General features: G+C 38.5%; 1 protein-coding gene across 1 annotated transcript in view; it reads left to right on the top strand.

Moving 5' to 3' along the window:
* LOC6569654 overlaps positions 1 to 19421 on the top strand; it is a 91560-nt gene that overhangs the window by 69232 nt on the left and 2907 nt on the right. Inside the window, exons 7-15 of the mRNA XM_032741671.1 lie at positions 1584 to 1790; positions 1848 to 1993; positions 2184 to 2334; positions 4018 to 4148; positions 4213 to 4372; positions 8406 to 8654; positions 9264 to 9389; positions 9508 to 11694; positions 13454 to 13588. Coding sequence (XP_032597562.1) covers positions 1584 to 1790; positions 1848 to 1993; positions 2184 to 2334; positions 4018 to 4148; positions 4213 to 4372; positions 8406 to 8654; positions 9264 to 9389; positions 9508 to 11694; positions 13454 to 13588 — 3492 coding nt within the window. The remainder of the gene's footprint in view (positions 1 to 1583; positions 1791 to 1847; positions 1994 to 2183; positions 2335 to 4017; positions 4149 to 4212; positions 4373 to 8405; positions 8655 to 9263; positions 9390 to 9507; positions 11695 to 13453; positions 13589 to 19421) is intronic.

Here is a 19421-nt window from a genome sequence, read left to right as displayed (position 1 = left end):
ATACTTTTCGTGCCGCACTTTGCGCACTTTGTCGTCGTATGTGCTCTGGCCTTGGCTTATTGTCGCCAATGTAGTCGTCGCTGCGTATCCTTTGCAATCAGCAAACATTTGGGCACTAAATTCCCTAACTGGCGTCCAGCACACTCAACTATCAGCTACTTGCTGCTTGTCTCCATCCATCCTCCACCACACCCCACACCCCACGCCGCACCCGACAGCCCTAAAGCCAACCCCAACTCAGCACTGAGCTCATCCATGTCTCAGCTGCTTGTTGCTATTGTTGCTCATTTCCGCCACATTCACTTGGCTGACTTAATGGCCAAGTTGCAGCCAGCAGTAAGCAGTAAGCAGCTTGCTTGCCAAAACCCCCTAGCCCTTCCCCTTACCCTTACCCTTCTGTCGTCAAGCGCCACATCGAAACATTTCGGGGGCACTTAAACGGATTAAAAATATTTTGTGCATTTGATATGTGAGCCAGCGGATAAAATGCTTTTAGTTAGGGTGCCAGGCATTCGAGGTGGAGAGAAACAAAAAAAGGTTCGAGGATTTCGATTACATTTCGCAACAGAGTTAAATTAAAGAAGCCAGTTACTTGCCTAGATAACATAAAAGCAGAGAACACATAGACAATCGTATAGCATATTAATTATTGGTCATTTTCAAGATATCCAGTATTGATTATTATGCTGTATTTATTGTGGAAATATCATAAAACATTTCAACTCATTTATGATTAAACAAAAGAGTTGCTGCAATTTAGAGCCTGGATTAAATCAGGAATGCATAATCCCATATACGAAATGTTATTTATTAAAAGTGGTACAATTTAAGATATTCGACATTTTTCAAGGAAACAATGCAATTTATTTTAATGTTATCAGTTAATCTAATTATTGCGAATTTTATTAATATATATTGTACAATTAGAAAATAATTGATTACGATTGTGATTTTATCTTGCTGCTGCTTAATGTGATTAGAACGAGATTTATAAAACATTTATATTAGTTCACCGTTGTATTTATAATAATCTTATTTGGTTTTTTCATTTGTTCTCCCAATTTTCAGCCAAAAAAACATTAAGCTTTGCATTCATTTTCGCTTTTTGTTGAATTTTTGGCTCATTTAACATTCAGGCTTTGGCGTTTGTCTATCCAAAGTTTTTCTTGGTTGATAGGGTCAACTGGACATGGTAGTATGGGGATGGGGGATGGGGGATGCCCACAACTTTGCTAGTTAAGCTGGCTAAGCCTTTTTTAAAAGCCTTGGGTACACACTGCTAAATGCGCATTATCATTAAAATGTGTAAAGTTCTCTTTGGTCATAAATTCTCCAGTGCGCCGCTGCTTTTGGCAGCTGCTTAATAAGTTATTGCGAGTTAATAATGCATGAGAGTGAAAACTTTATCCGCATCAGACAAATCAAAAACAAAAAAAAAACAAAAAAACAAAAAAAAAGTTGATATTTGCATTAAATGTTTAACTTTGTGTGTGTGTGTGTGTGTGTGTGCGAGTCTAGTCTCTGGAATTGCTTGTCTGCAATTTGCATAATACTATTTGGCTGGGTTTATATTATATTCATAGGTCGACCGGAGCCCACTGTCACATGGTTGAATGGCACAAGGACGCTGGAGGCGGGCAGCGGTGTATCGATGGGCCGTCATGTTACCGTTAATCGACTGGAGGTGCCACAAATAACGCGCTCCGCTCTGAACAACACGTATCGCTGTCAGGCATCAAACACCAAGCTGGTAGCGCCCGTGGAGCGCAGCATACGCATCGAAATGTTACGTAAGTGAAATTGTATTTAATTTATGGTTACATTTAATACTGGAGCAATACTTGCAGTGAAGCCAACGTCCGTCAATTTGACCAACAAGCTGAAGGTGTTCTCATCGAGCACACAATATAATCTCACATGCATTGTGGCCGGCTCGGTGCCCGATACGGAAATCAGATGGACACAAAATAATCGACCCTTCAAACGGGGCATGGTAAGCTGATTGCAAAATCCCAACTTCGACAACCCCATTTCCAAGTGTCAAGCGACTGTCATATTTATGACTTGTCATTGACATTTTGATATCTTGCACTTGTAGTTTACACACCTGGCTGGATTGAGTGTGCCCACTTTTCTAATCGATTTCACTCTATCTTGCCTCGGGTGCGATTTTCTTCACACAGCTGTCAACGAGCCAAGGCAATGGACGCGTTTTATCCACTTTGTCATTTTATCCACAACCTGAAGACGATGGCACAATGCTCAAATGCGAGGGTTCAAATCCTCGACTACAAAACTCAGCCATCGAGGACTCGCTCTTGCTGAACGTTATGTGTAAGTGTACTATATAGATGCGTACTATATTGGATTGGGGAAAACCCATTCTAATTTCCATAAATATATCTAAAGCTTCACAAATCAAAGTTGCCAGCGCAAATAAGTCTAAATTATGTAACATTATTTGCACAGTTGCTGCTCATATGTCAATATTTACATTCTCCGACTTTTTGGTGAGGAAATAAAAAAAAAAAAGGCGGACAGCAACATATTTCTCCTACTCCCCCAACACTGCCACATGCCCTGTTCTTATTTGCCAACGCCAACAGAACGCCATAAATTTTTCTTTATATGATTATCAATTTCTAAAATTCACAAAAATAAAACAACACACAACACCAAATACCGCCCAGCTATTTTTTATTTATTTTTTTTTTTCTAAAAAAGAAAAAGGTCACAGAGTTTTTCAGTTTTCGTAGCCATAAAAATAAAGAGAAGAAAATTTGCTCTTACCAACATTTTAGATTGGGTCTTTTACTAGTTTGCCCAAATTCGCCATTTTCAACACTTAGAGTTGCTTTTCTCGTTATTTGCAAGCGAGCAAGGATAATCATAAATTTATTGAATTTTAAAGTCAGCCATGCGGGGAATCTAGAGATACACCGCATACATATATGCAAAGCAGACTTATAAATAAATAAAAAATAAATAAAATAAATAAACAAAAACAGCCTAATGCCAATATAAACTCAGACTAGTTACTCACAAAAGATAAAAGATTGGATGGTATGATTAAATGGACAAGATTCTGTTTGTTATTATGTAAATAATCGCAGATGCCAATTACTCTGTTTGTCTAGACAAATAAAGTGTGGAAAGTGTCGTTTTTATTATTCAGTTCACAATCATAAACAAGACGAAGGATATCTTTAAGCACGACAACTGTAAAATGGCGTTAATGTGAAAGAAAAGAGTTATAGTTCATAATTTTGGTATATTGACTTTTAATTATCATTCGAGTGTTTTTTATTAATGTGTTTTGGAGTTTGAAACTGGAACACTGCGAGAGTATTTTATTGTCAATCAAATTTGCTCTTTTAGTGAAAGGTGTTTGATTTAAGCACTTAAAACTTTGCCATACGTTCTAAATTTATGCATACAAAAATGTATTACACCCCACAGACCTGTACCCGTCCTATATATTTGTATATATCGACTTTTACCACCAGCCCACCTTTCGATAAATAATCATTATGTTATAAAAATAAAATTACACTAAATTTTTTATGTGATCCATCATCGGTATTCGTGTTCCCAGCTCACACACACACACACACACACATACACACATCCGCACACAGCTTCATGAGGATGGCAACAATTTTAATTTAAAAATTTTGTCATATACCCAGTGGTTTGAGGGGCAACGCTCAGGGTTAACCCGGCTTATAAAGCGGTTCAGCCGTCGCGCTGTTAACTTTTATGGCCATTCCTCGCCGTCTTACAATTCCCCATTTTATTAAGCAATAATATTTTTCGATTTTATATTTTATATCACGGCCCGTGCTATAAAAATACAGCGCACGACCAAGCAAAACACATTTTAATTTAAGGCGTGCGACACAACCCATAACACATAACAAATAACAACAACAAGAAAATATGTTTATTAAAAAGCAGCCAATTACCAATTACGTTAATTGTTCGAATTTATAAGAAAAACTAATTTCATAATGGCAGATCCACCACAAGTGACATTATCGCTGGGCTCCACGCTGCGACCCGATGACATCAAGGAAGGCGATGACGTTTACTTCGAGTGCCACATAAAGGCGAATCCCAAGGAGCATCGCATTACATGGTCGCATGATGTAAGTATCTGAAACAGGAAATTGCCTTGGTCCAAGTCTCCAAAGTAAACGAAATGATTTGCAGGGCCTGCCAGTCAATCAGAACGTCTCCTGGGGCATCATCATTTCCACCCGATCCCTGGTGCTGCAGCGAGTCGGTCGCGTCCATTCCGGCTACTATTCCTGCTCGGCGGCCAATGATCGCGGCGAGACGCAGAGTGCTCTTGTCAACTTAAGGATACGCTGTAAGTATTTAAGATATCCATATCTATATACATATATAAACATATAGAATAGCTCAGCTTGACTGGTGACAGGTGGCAAACTTCAAATATTTATTGCAACGCTTTACTGAATATAGAATATTAAACAAACACAATGGAAAAATATATTGGCTATGCGAGATCTACCTGTTCATGTTTTATAAATTTATGAATATTAAATGGAATGAAAATGATGTTGGTAACAGCAAAATTTGCGCAAAAATAATGCTGACAGTTGGTGTCACTCGAGCGAAGTAATAAATGTACATATGCGTAAATTTATGCACAAATAGACATCGAATAGACAACAAACACACAGACAGACACATCCACACAAACAGTGTGCAACACGGTGTCCAGTGTGGAGGCGCCACCCGTCCACTTGAAGCGTTTCGACAGTTCGCTTCACAAAATCACAAAAACCTCCGTTGTTGGACAACTACAGCAATAACAAATCCGGCAACCAACCAACAACAACAACAACAATTATTACAAAATATTTTGTGCAAAATGCCGTAATTTAAACAATACAATGTTTCATAGTTTGTGTGTGTGTGTGTGTGTGTTTTATATTTAAAGTTTTTTCATTTCTACCTCTTTGCAATGGCAGAAATATAACATTTTTGACTTTCCCAAAGCAACATAATAATATACCGAATATGTATGAAATTTTATCTGGCAAACACAATACGAATGAATTAAACTGTTTTATGATAATGAAATTTTAATTCTAAAACTATTTGATGAGGTTAAGTGTAAATGAAAATAAATAATTATATAGAAAGCTATTTCGATAAATATATTTATTAATTTTAATTCAAAGCTTACACAAAAATACAGGGCATTCAAAGCAAACTTCACATTATAGTTAATTATGTGATGCCAAACCATTAAATAAATTGCTACTCTATCGTAAAATATCCCAGACGTATTTAATCGATACATATTTTGTAAAGTATTTTCTCAAATTAGTGTATTGTAATCTCTGTACTCAGATGTTCATTTTAAGTATCAGTGATTAGAATTGTGTTTGAATAATTATTATTATACTTACTTTATAATAAGCTTCTTTGGCTTCAACTTCTCGACTGACTTGAGCAAATGCTAAGTAAAATTGCTGATATTTGTTGTGAGGCCGTCTGAGGCATTTGAGACTAAGTGCTCTTGATTATTATGATTATATCAATATATCATAAATTGTCTTTTAAGTGAGTACAGCTCAATAATTGTTAGATCTCAATTGTTAAATTTTCAAATTGGTTTATCGAGCTAGTCCAGCAATTTATTGGCTACTGCTACATTTCATAATTAACTGTTTTCAATTTGCTGTTGACACTCGTTAACAACTACACATGTAATTACACAAACACGCAAAAAACACACACAGACACAGATACAGAGAGGGAAGGAGGGCGAAAGCATATTTCAAAGTGCAATATAAATTCATTGCCTGACAATGGGCACGGCGCATATAATGATTTCAGGCTTTTGTATACACATATTGAAAATGTCTCAATTACCGTTATAGAGCATTTACTTCCGACTGTTTTTCTAAATAATTAATGATGCTTAAATACAAAATATATGTATAAATAGAACGTTAATATTGCTTTGCGACCAAGGGCAAGTTTGCGTGAATGTGCCAATGTGCGAGTGTGTCAGAGTGTGTGCGAGTGTGCGAGTGTGTGTGCCTGTGTGTGTGTGTATGAGCATAAATAAGTATACATATTCATATGGCGACCACGGTCGGACAGAACAAGCTGACGTGTCAGCTGGACAGCGGTTGAGAAGGGTATGAGCTTGGATAATAAAAATGAATGATATGCTTTTATTATTGAAACACATAGTCATTGGAAAAACATTTATAATTATGGGCTCAGCAGCCGAGGCAGCAGGCCGCACACAGCATAAACCCAGGGCAGGTTAGCACACATCGAACTATGGAATATATAGTAAATTACCATGATGTCCCTGTATGTGTATATGTGTGTGTGTGTGTGTTTACTGTTGTGTAAAATTCAATTTTTATTGTGCATATTTAATGCAGTTGCAAAAATGACATTTTATATGCAAATAAGTTTTTCTGCTCGTCGTTGTTGAATTTCTTGTTGTTGCTGCTGCTGCTGCTGCTGCTGCTGCTGCTGCTGCTGCTGCTGCTAACAGCCCAAGTAAACGCAAATTATTTAATCAATTGTGGAGCGCAGTGGCAACGAGTACACATTTAGCCTGGACATTTATGCATATTATTTAGTTTATTTAACTAAAAATTTAATTATGCTTGATTTTTGCGGTCGACTGATTTGAATTGAATTGCGTTTTAATTGAATTGAATATGCAACGAAACGCAAAAATATATACCAATGCCGTAAACCCAAAACATACACAGAACGTTATTAACGCAAATTAGCAATTAAACGCAAACAAAAACAGAAAACCAAATACAAAAAGTGCTGCATCAGCAGCATGTTGGCAAAAGTAAAGTGAAATAAAATCGAAGACATCAGCAAATGGATTGTGGACCTTGTTTGCATTGCATTGAGTTACCCCTTTACGATAATTGCGATAATTAAAAGCAAATACAACGCAAAGGATTCACCGACTATCACAGAGCTGCCAACCTATTCGCACAGCCATTACGTATACACCGCGTTAACATTTGCATACAGTCAAATGTGTATAAGCTGGCAGTTGGTTCGGTATGGATGCATGCGATATTGTGTGCCATCGACTATGATTGAGATAAATGAATTTATGGCAGTTGGCTGCTCGTATCTTGGCTGAAATTAATCACAAAATGTTAAAAGTGACATTTTACGATTGAGAAATTGACGGAGCCATATAAATTTATGAGTATTGTAGTTGTTGTCGCACACATTGTAAGCTTCTCGGATAATAAATTTAAGTAAATACGCAATATTTGTTACAATTTTACAGTTTTTACAAACGAATCTATGCAAAAGACTTTCAACAGTTCAAAAAAACAACCTTTGAATACTGATTCTACATAGTATCAACATTGTAGAGATATTTTAAGAATACTACAAACTTCAGAGTATTATCATACTACATAGCTTAATGATGACAATGTGTTTTAAAATGATTTATTTATGATTTCAAATTCTTATACGAAATGTAGATCAATTTAGATTTCAAATATTTAGTAAGCTTTTCAAAGCTAAGCTTAAAATCCGAATATTGAGAACTATCAACATTTACACACAAGCGGATCAGGAAAATGCAGTTTGCCACAGCTGCAGTGAAAAGAAATACTAAAATCTCTACATTATATTGTATACGGCAGAAACTTTTCAAATAAAATAAGAAAAGAAAAAATAACAACCACATCAAGTACTTATACTAAGAAGTCCTTGTCTGGATACTGTTCGTCAAGCTGTGTATATGTGAGTGTGTTTGGGTGTCTGTGTGTGTGTGTTAGTGTCATTGTGTGGTTATGCAAGGCTTGTTTATGACGAAGACGGCAACAGCTCTCAACTTGACGCCAAAGTTTTTGTCATGTGTGTGTATTTTTGGGGGAAGTGCAACACGATGAAAATACTTTGAATAAATCATAAGCCAAGTGTTAAAGCCCAACTTTCTGCTTAAAACAGCTGAAAATACATAAAGGATTTGTCACATTTGACAGAGTTAAATTTAAATTGAATGCATAAGACTTGTTTCCGGCCGAAGTCGGGTCGCACACAGGTGCGCTTTTCTTTCTATTTTCTACTCTTATCTCAGCAGCTTGTGCAGTTAAATTGAAAATCAAAGCTGTCAATTTCAAGTGATGCTGTCCACTTCTAAGCTGTCAATTCAATGCCTGGCAATATAAATAAAAATATACATAGAAATACATATATATAAATACATATATATATATATACAGATATATATATACGAAAGATGGTTTATAGACATTGGTAGAGCTGTCAGTGAATTGCAGCTGGCTCATTATTTTGCATTTTGCTAACCTGTTCTGTCTCTGAATTGAATTCTCAACATTTTATGTACTCCACAGATGCGCCCGTTTGCAGCAGCAACGTTGTCGGTGTCATTGGCGCCTCCTTGGAGGAGGCGGTGCCCATTCCCTGTCGCGTCAACTCCGATCCACCGGAAATCGACTTCGAGTGGACATTCTCAAGCAGCGGCGAACACTTTGAGGTGCCATCGGGACATTATGCCACCATACAGGACCCAACCATGACCACCAGCAGCGATGTCAGGCGCACTGTTGTGGAATCCAATGATACTCATTTTGAGAGCTATGGTAAGATTTATTTCATACAGCGTATTAAAGGTGACAATCCATGACCACTTTAAGTTTTAAGAAACATTTTTTTAGAGTATTTTATCTAAATGAAACTCATCAATTACAATTAGATCCCATAGGTGCAATTGAGTTTTTTGTATGAAAATGTATCTTAGCCAAACTCAAAATGTAGTCAACTTTAATTTACTATATTATATGAATAGTGTGATTGATAAATCTGAGAAGAATTTAAGTTATAAACACTGTGTACCATCGTGCGTTATTATAGGATATTCAATCATCGATAACTTAATCATTTCTGTTCTGACTGACATTTTCCTTAGCCATGCAAATTCAATTTGCATCTGCTTGCGCCTGAACACATTTTAGAAATTAAGAGGTAGAGCATAACCTAAAACTGAAGCCTACTATTTTTTTCTTTTATCATTATTATGCACATAGTAAATGAAATTGTCTGTGCAGCCCCAGTTGGCCTGACTGAGCTCACAGAATTTATTTGATTTAACCCGACCATAATCTAATGCAAATACAATGCACATGTCCATCTACACAATGAAATCCATTTAAGAGACTCGATTCTATTGACTCCAATTTTTGCCATTGCAGTGGAAACAGTCAGTGAGCTGATCTATACTCCCAAGGGGGAGAGGGACTATGGAACGTTGGCTTGCTGGGGACGCAATGCGATTGGCAAACAGTCAGAGCCTTGTCTATTCCAGGTGGTGCCAGCGGGTGAGTTTGTTTTCTGTGTATGTGTATGTGTGTGTGTGTGTGTGTGTGTATGTGGCTACGTAATTAATTTTGTAAATTGAAATTAAATTTCTTTGGTTTATTATGTTGGTTTTTATAGCCAAGCCGGGTGCGCTGCGAAATTGTACGCTTCGTCCATATGTGGTGACGTCCGCATCGCTGAACTCATCGAATCAGACGACAATGCATGGCAATCAAATGCTGCAAACACAATACGGCAGACACGATGCGAATTATCCGCACATGGAATTTGTACGTGAGCGCAATGGTAACAACAATAAGAGCCGGAACAATGTGCCCGCATCAGCCGGGGCCAGCAATAAAAATATGAAAGGCAAAATGAATGCCGGCCATGTTAAATCTAATAACAAGCAACAGCAACAGCAGCAGCAGCACCAGCAGCAGCAGCAGTCCGAGCAAAGATATCACCTGAATCAACAACAATTGCAGCATCTAAAGAAACGTACATCATTTACACCCTCGCAGACATTGGCAGCCATCGAGCGTCAGCGACAGGCCAAACAACAGCAACAACAGCAACAAAAACAATTGCCGGCGGGCAAGTCGACTGCCCCGCCCACGTCAAGCGCCTACATCAATAACAAAACTGATGGATTGCTGGCCAAGTCGAAGTTGCCACATCCCGAGCAGGACATTAAACGTCGTCTACGGCGCACTGCAAACGGCCAACTGCTTAAGCCAACAACAGCAGCAGTAGGAGCAACAGCAACGGCAACAGCAACAGCAACATCAACAAAAAGCAAAAAGCTGCAACATCAACAGCAACGTGCAACAAAATCAAATTTATCATTGTCACATATAGCGCAGGCTAAAATAGTTGCCGGCTCCAATGTCAAAAACAACAACGGCAAACTGCCAGCAAAGTATTTTAATAAGCGACAGAAAAACATGCAGAAACAGCAACAACAACAACAGCAGCAGCAGCAACAGCGGCAACAAAGAGAAAGTAGCGAGGTAAACGAGCACAACATAATCCATCATTTTGCAACAGCCAAGCGAAGAAAGCGGCAGGCAGCAAATGACATTTCAGCAGCAGCAACAGCAGCAGCAGGCACAACAGCAACAACCAAGTCAGCAGCAGCAGCAGCAGCTGTTGGTGAAGCTGAGAATGATGCTAGTAGCAGTAGCAACAGTGGCAGCAGCAACAGCATTGGCGACATTGACACAATGCTGGCAACAATGCGAGCACGCAAATCTTTGGAGGTGATTGGCAATGAGAAAGTCAAGAACAGACTGTTGCCGCCAAATGCGCCACAAATTAGCAACAAGCCGGCGGCAGCAGCTCAACAAATGGCAGCAGCAATTAGTGGCAACAATGAGAAGACAGCAGCAGTAGCTGCTGCAGCAGCAGCAGTCGTTGCAGTTGCTGCTCACAAAGATGTTGTCAAGGCAAACATTGGCAAAGACAGCGAAACGCCTTTGTCCACAGATCTGGCAAGGACTGAGCATGCCGCCAACAACAACAATAACAAATTCAACATGAACAACAACAATAGCAACGACAACGACAACGAGGACAATGATGAGGACAATGATGAAGGCGATGGCGACGGTGACGGCGACGGCGATGACGATGACGATGCTATTCCTGACGAAGATGTTGCCGAGCTGCAGACAGACGACGACTACATGGCAGATGAGCCCAACGACTTGGCGGACTATGAAACAGATGAGGCGCCACAAAATCAACAGCAACAAAAACAGCGGCAACGACAGCATGTTGATATTTCATCCCTTGAGCATCAACTGGGCCTGGAATCATTAGAGGATGATGAGGCGGATAGTGATGCGGATGCGGATGCGGATGCCGATGCCGATGATGATATCTACAATGTCAGCGATGATGATTTTGTTGCCAGCGTGGCACTGTCTACCGCAGAGACAACAACCCAATCACAACAGCAACAGCAACAATTGCATACAGAGCCAACAGCTCTGCCAGCTGAATGGCAGCAACCTCATTTCGATTACTCACGCATGGAGTACAGTTTTAGCAACGGCGTCGTGACCCAAAGTCTAATCGGAGGTGGTACAAATGGGTACGATGGCAACGCAATTGCTGGTGCTGGTGCTGGTGGCACCATCAATTTTGACAACTATGACAACATAATATACTCCACCATGGAGCTGGAGTGTATGCCCGGCTATGATGGTGGTCTCCAGCAGCAGTTCTATCTGGAGGCCTATGATTCGAAGACCAAAAAGCTACGACTTAACATGAGCAGCACCTATGTGGATGTGCCAGTTTTTCGCATCGATCTGTCTGGTGAGTTTCGATTGCCACATGAAGAGGGGTAGCAACAGTGTCTATGAGAACAAGCAACCAATTTAAATTTTCAGCTTGAGTACCCAGATTCCATTTAAGATAAGGCACCTGTAGGAAAACACTTTTCACACATCCATATTCAAAACCAATTACAATTGTCCAAGAATTTGGAATTGTGTTTATTACACAAAACTGATTCATTCATTATTGTATTTAAATATGGTTGGATTAACAGATTGCCTCGCTAAGGCTTGTTGGCTTAGCAAAGAAAGCATTTTACAGCACTGTTGCGAAAAAGCCGCAAACTAAAGACTCCGACTTTTATGCGGCCAAAAAACGAAAACCCAAAACAAAAACAAAAACAAATCAAAGTAACAAACTGTGCAAAAAGTTAAGCAAGCCAAATTGCGCGGCGTGCTTGGTCCATTGAGGGAATGGGTGCAAAGCTATCCAAATACAACAAAAATAACAACTGAACCAGTGCCACGCAGATTAATTAGTTGAGGCTGCCAGGGCCACATGAAACCCGTACACCCCCACTATCCAAAAAGCACTACAACCATCTGGCACATGCGGCTGCCTCTGTTTGTTGTAATGAATTTTAGCTAGTCAGCAAAACTTTTATGCCAATGGAGGTGGGTGAGCAGCGGCAATGGGTAGTTGGAGCTGGAGGAATTTGGCCGCTGGCAATAGTCGCCAGTTGCTACACTAACAGAAAAATGCACTTCCAATTCAATCGGAATAATATCACTACAAATTGGTTCTAAAGGGGCTAATACTATGGATTGAAGCTGATTAAGTTTATATTATGATTGATTAAAAAACTTTACTAATTAATTTTGGATTTATCCAATAGTCTATAGTGAAATATGAATTTAATTTCTTGCTCTTGGAGCTTTGATAACTTTTGTATCACACCTGAGTCAAATGGTCTCCACTATTTTTCTGAGTGTAGGGGCCAACAGCAACATCAGCAACAGTGGCAAGAGCAGAAGTGGCACAAATTTGAATTAAGTTGTTGAAAAACCAGATTTATTTGTACGCCCAAGCCAGAGGCACATTTTTTATTTGTTGTTTTTTTTGAGCAGAGTGGGGAAGACCTTGTAGAAATATTATCATACTTCATTTGGATTCTAGGCATGCAAAAGTGTCAAGTGCCAAAAAGCCAAAATAGAGTCAAAGTTAATGAGCCACATTTCGGTTATCATTTTGGATTGCAACTTGGCAACGCCTTAGGATGCCCCAGGATCTGCAACAGCATCCTGCCTGGCAGATTTTCAAGTAACTCGCTATCGATGAACTGATGTCTACCTCCAAGCAGAGTGGGCATAACCGGCAGTAAGAGGGATAACGGCTGCGGGTGCGGCTTTTGCATTCTGCGATATTTGCAAAGTCAAACGAAGCGTAAAGTCACGATTAGTTAGACAGGCGTGTTAACGACTCTGGCTTCTAGAGTTGAGGTTGGCCCTTAAGCTTTTGCCGGGCTTAACAAGCAGTTGTTGCTATTTTAATGAGCTGCTATTGGTGTAAAAACAAAAAACTTTTGATGTGAGTATTTAAAAAAAAAAAAAGCAACAAAAAGAACTACCAAACGAAAGATATGCGAGAAAGTTTTCATGGCACAAGTTTGCCTGGCAGCAACGTGTTAATTAAATGCCTGTTTACCTAATGGAGTTTGCGAAATGCAAGTTTTAAATTAATGTTCGGGTCAACTAATGGAATTACAAAACCCACCAACCACTTTTTATCACTCTTGCAGATCTGACGCCTATGGATTACTATCCGGATGCACATCCAGCGTTGCATTTGGTCGTCTACAGCGTTAACCAGAAAGGACGCTCCGAGCCGATAGTTCTGGAGAATGTGCCCATCAATGAGGCGGACAAGCGTTCAGGTGGGTGTTTTTTTTGTCCCCCAGCTTTATGAATTGTACTATTGCTACTATTTAAGGAATAAAATATTTACAACAAATACAACAAGCAGCATTGCAACATACAAAGTTTGCATTGCGCATTGTCCCTGAAGTGTGTGTTGTTGGCGAAAGAAGTGTCGCCGGTCCCTCAAAGTATGCAACACGATGCAAAGTTCTATGGGGGGTGGAGTAGTCGGTAAAGCATTTATTGCCTTTTAAGCGCCATTTCACCTTTAAAAAGTCATTCAAGTATTTGCATAGTCTGCTTAACCGTTTTAGTTTTTTGTAAGTACAATTGTTCTTTTATTTAACGAGTTTTGTTTACGTTAGGGCGACAGTTGCTCCAACTTGTGTCATCTCCCGTTCCCATTCCCGTTCCCATTCCCATTCCCTTCGCTACCTGACCCAAACAGCGTCGCGGAGTGTTGCTAAGATTTCTTATTCATGCTTTGTTATTCAACTTTGACGTTAATTTTCTTTTAAAGTATTTTCCTTTTTTTTCGCTTTCACCCGCAATCAACGAGGCAAAAACTGTAAAATTGGTTGCAAAATGGTTTTTGTGAAGCTTGCTTCACACGCACTTTACGATAAATTGCTCTGATCAAAGTTGCGTTAAATTGCTTGTAGTATTTTTGCATAAGGCATGAGCAAAATATTCATTTACCAGCATTTTTTAATCACAAAATTAATTATGTTCTTAGTACGAAAATAACATAATTACAAGTAATTTAATAATATTCTAAAAACGGAACATATTTCCTTGAAACATAAATTGCTTTGTTGTGCGTTTGTTTATTTATATTGTAATTCATGTATTTTCGAGCTATGAAATATTGTGTTCATCCCAGTTTCTGAAACTCTTGTTAAAAGCAGCATCACAAGTTGATTTCATATTTGCCATCATTTCAATTACAAATTGTGTACAGTAAATGTTACACAACGGAGCCGCTTAATCAGATCCAGCAATTTATGCACCTGTCTCTATCAACGTTAACTAGTCATAGCAGGCACATTGATTTATTAGGTTATTACGTTATTAAGTTGACTGAAATCCAGTGCGGATTTGTCTAGCCAATAATGTTTAGTACTCGTATCTCTGCACTCACCATATTTTGTAGTGTGGCAATGATATATTTGTACGCTTCAGTCACTCAACATGAACAACAAATCCACTCAATCATCTCTTTAATACGCATTAGAGCAGTATACCCCAAAACTTCACATACTCATCCACTCGCACATTCACACACACACACACACATACGTGGATGGTCAACTGGTCAATTTGTGGAGCAGAGATAGCCAACAAAAATTCGAGTTAGTTTCATGGAGCGCTTAGGTATCACAGCTGGAACTGGTGTGCACGAGAACTCTGTGAAAAAGGCGACATTTTATTTGTGGACGGTATTATAATATTGTCGTGATGTGTCCAACACATTCAAGTAGATGTCCTTTAAATTATATATGACCCCATAAAGTATATATTTTAATATTAAGTGTATATATATATATGCATTTTCTATTATGTAGATTAATACCACGTTTAAATTTTGAAACACAATTTTTGGTCAAAAATCGGTTAAAAATGTAAGCAAAAAAGGGGCCCCGAGTCTTGAAAACCCGACTATTAAAATACGTTTGTGGTTTTTTCATACTTTGTGAGAATCGTGGGTACTTTTTATATATTCTTTAGCGTTGGTTTATTTAATGAAAAAAATTATATGACATTTAATATGGATTCGAATTTTTAATAATATTTACAAAGTTTATTGAACATATCTCGTCATTTTTTTTACATTTTGACGGCACAATTTTCTCTCAAAAAATGTCATAGTTTTTTTTAAGTACTTTCTGTTTTTTATTTAAAAAGTATCTTTAAAATGGATTTATATTTTAATAATTTACAGAAGACACTCGACATACATTGATAACTCAGCCAAGAAAATAGCAAATGCGAAATTTAATAATATAAAAAACTCATGAAATTCGTAATTAAATGGCAACAAAAAGATTTTTCTTAAGTGCATCTTATGTGTGACAAAAAATGTGTATTATATGATATAGATGACACTTTATATAAAGATGACACACAAGATGCAATGTACGTCAAGTGTCAATATTTACACCTTGGCAAATTTGAAAGCATTTCATTCGACACTTAAATTTTGAAATGTTGCCATGGCACATGCATATATACGGACAGAGTAAGGGGGTGTTCTCGCAGCTGGGAATTTGGTAGCAAACATTTTGCAATGGCAACGCTTGACGCCATCACATTAATGTAAATATAATCAATTTCATGTTTTACCTTAGCCGAAATAAAAAAAAAATAAAATAAAAAGAAGAGAGGAATGCAGACAAAAGAAATATCTTGTTATGCTAAACTGACACACAGAGATTCCCCAAGAGTTACATTATCCACATTGAGCATGCCAGAACTCTAGCATACACACACACACACACACCAGCTACACTTAATATATATATATATATATATATATATAGCCGCATCTGTGGCATCAAGGTAACAACGCATCAGACGACAGCGGCGGAAACGAAACAGACACCGAGTCTGAACCCCCTACGCCCAAACATCCTGGCATTCAGCCATTCAGGCACCTTGCCACATGCAACACAAAATATAAACGATTACTGTAAGACAAGAAAAATATACATTAAACATGTCTTATCTGAATAAAATATCCCAAAAGACAACGGCGCTGAAAGTAAAGTAAAATAAAATTATATCCTATATATACAGCAGATCGAAGTGTTTGCCTCTGCGCGCGCTGATGAAAACAGCAGCTGCAGCAGATACGGCCAGGACAGAGAGAGAGAGAGAGGCGGAGGTGGCAGGTGGCAGGTGGGTGGAGAGTGAAGGATGAGGCGGCAAGGATGTATGCTGTATGCGATACAGATACTACATTGTTTGGTCTTCGCATATCCACACACAGAGCGCCCGCATACACATGATTTTATTTATGCTTACTTTGTGTAAACGTAAACGTAACCGTAAACGCATTCCCATCTCACTCAGAAGAGCGTAGCGGGAACCGGAGTCGATACCACTGGCATGTGAGCAGCAGCAGCGTCGTCGTCGTCGTCGTCGTTGTTGTTGTCGTAATCCCCATACATTTTAACCAATCCACTTTTTCATCGTTTCATCGAATCATTTATATCACAAACGGGAGAGCATTAAATTGAATTAAGCTTATAAGAAGAGCTAGCCCAGTGCAACCCCCCAACAACACCCACTCCCCAATGGGGGGGGAGGATCTGATCCAAAAGCAGTAGACGAATTGCTTCGTCCTGCACTCACCAAATGAAACGCATACAAACAATTGGCTTATGAGCGGCACACGCAGGACGCAAAACGGTAGAGGGCAGAAGGCAGAAGGCAGCAGCCGCTGCCTGGGCAATGTTTGTGATGTGGTCCTGTGGTTACTCCTGCTGCAGCACAGGTTCTCGGGTGTCGCTTTTGGCTCTTTGGTTGCCTGGGTTATCTGCTTAACTTCGGGCATGTGCATGTCCCCGGCACGGCTCCCCAAGGCCTTTACCGCCCCCGCCTCCGCCTCAGTCCTATCTGCTGCTTGTTTTATTGATAAATATTTGCACAAGTGTGAAAATTTCATTACGCCGCTCTGCTTATATTTAAATTACTTTCTTCTTCTTCTTCGTTTTTTGTTGGTCTTTTCTTTTTTTTGGTTTCGGATTTTTGTGATACCTTTGCGGTAAGCATTATAAATTTGTCGCGTTGAAGGAGACACCTTTGGATATATTCAGAACGGTTAAAGATGATTTCTTGTTTGAAAAACCTTTGTATTTTCTAAGATAAAACTCAACTGTTTTTAGTTTATTTTTTATGCACTTTTTTTCAAAGAATTATTCAGTTACTTACTGCATTCTGAAAGGGTATCTGAACTTCGGCGTGTCAATATTTCTTTCCTTTCTTATTTCATTGGTTGGATGTGCAGCTCAACTCGTCCGCTGCTTGGCATCAGTTTCAAGTGTTTTCCTGGTATTGAACATATACATATCGTATATACATATATTTATTTGCTTTTTTATTTAATTTTTGCATTCTTTTATGTTTTACACTGTGTATGTGTGTGTGTATATTGGGTTTCGGGCTTATGCGATTTGGGATTTGTTTTGTATTCACTGCCAAGCCTTGACGGTAAGGCGATTCCAATCTATTAAATAAACTGAGCACACATTAGGTTCAAATATCTAAAATAGGTGATTACACATATACAAACATATATACAAATGTGAGCAATGCGCTCAAATTGAAATCGGGCATAGTATTCTATTCTTTTTTCTTCTGTGATTCAATGCTGTATTCTTGAAAAGTCATGTGCCAACTATTACAACACATGCACCAAGTTTAACTGGACATGCACATGCGTGTTTACAAATACACCATATAGCATATATATATACGTATATATATACGTATGTGTACTAGTATGTGTGTGTGTGTTAGTGTGTACTTGTGCTTCTAAGCGCAGCCATGCATAAATGAACAATTTCGCTCGCAGCGCAATTTCGTCAACATTTGGTATAAAAAAAAAATAAATAAAAAAATCGTATATTTATTGATTTGCAACTTTGGCGTTGCTGTCGACAACGTTTGGCTGACAGGCGCAGGTTTATAAATTAGCAACAGTCTGCGGATACACATAGCTTAGCCTCCCCCGTTGCCACCCCCCCCTCCATTCAGCCAGTTAGCCAGGTTTTGGCATGTTTGCTTATTGAAATTCTGTGTTGCATATCCGCAGGCGCGCATGATTTGTTGAATGTTAAACACATTTGAACTACACCCCGTCGTACTTTGCCCCCGCACGTCTCTCATCAGTCCACGTCCACCTTCCTGTTAGCGTAAGCAAAATACTTATGGCCTTGTAATGCATATTCAATTACGCGTATGTCAACGCCAGCTTTCAGCAGTCAATAAATCCAACAAATTAATCAGCTTTTAATTAAAGCTCAACGTTCAATGGCTTACAGCCAAAAGCTAGTTGCGAATTGCTTTGTTAAAACACAACTAAGTCTTATACATTTCCCCATTCTGTAATTGAAAAATCTCATTCAAGTTTGACCTGACTTCGATTTCGATTTGGATTTGATTCATGTAGTGAATCCATTGAAAATGGAATAATTTGTATCTGACCCCGTAAAGACTATTTATTATTGATCAGTAGCCGTGTCGATTAATCTGGATGACTGGTTGTGTAAACAGGCAGATCTCAGAGACTATAAGAGCTGAAGACTTTTAATTCGGAAACCTCATTGTTATCATTTCTCATTTTATCTTTAACTGCACCCGTTTCAATGCAACCGAGTCAATTAAGCCATGTTGATCTGTAGTACCTAAAAAGCCGAGTACCTTTAAGAACTTGAGGCTTTAAATTTGGAATATAGCCTCTCAAATAAAATTGATTTCATTTGAACGATAAATTCCCACGCTAAGCAGATATCGATATTAATCGATTTCCTATAGCAACAAATGGCACAATTAAACACTGACATATTATTAACCAGCAAGAAGATAAGAAACACAGATTTTGTTAACCAAAAATAAGTCTACTTTGTCGTAGTAAAGACTCTACAGATACATACATATATAGAGATATATATAACATTACAATCCTTGGGCTTAGGCACTTACCCGTATAATGTATTCTCAATAGCAATGCCTCTATTAAAAATCCTTCGCTGACTGAAATTTCTCATAACGAATTTTCAACTGAAATATTATAGCCTTGCTCTATTTGAAATGTAATATTGGAGATGGTTATACCGAGAAAGATAA

The sequence above is a fragment of the Drosophila grimshawi genome, unplaced genomic scaffold (assembly GCF_018153295.1).
Source record: "Drosophila grimshawi isolate 15287-2541.00 unplaced genomic scaffold, ASM1815329v1 contig_311, whole genome shotgun sequence".
NCBI lineage: Eukaryota > Metazoa > Arthropoda > Insecta > Diptera > Drosophilidae > Drosophila > Drosophila grimshawi.
The sequence above is the reverse complement of the archived record's forward strand: the minus strand, read 5'-3'. Positions and strand labels throughout refer to the sequence as shown.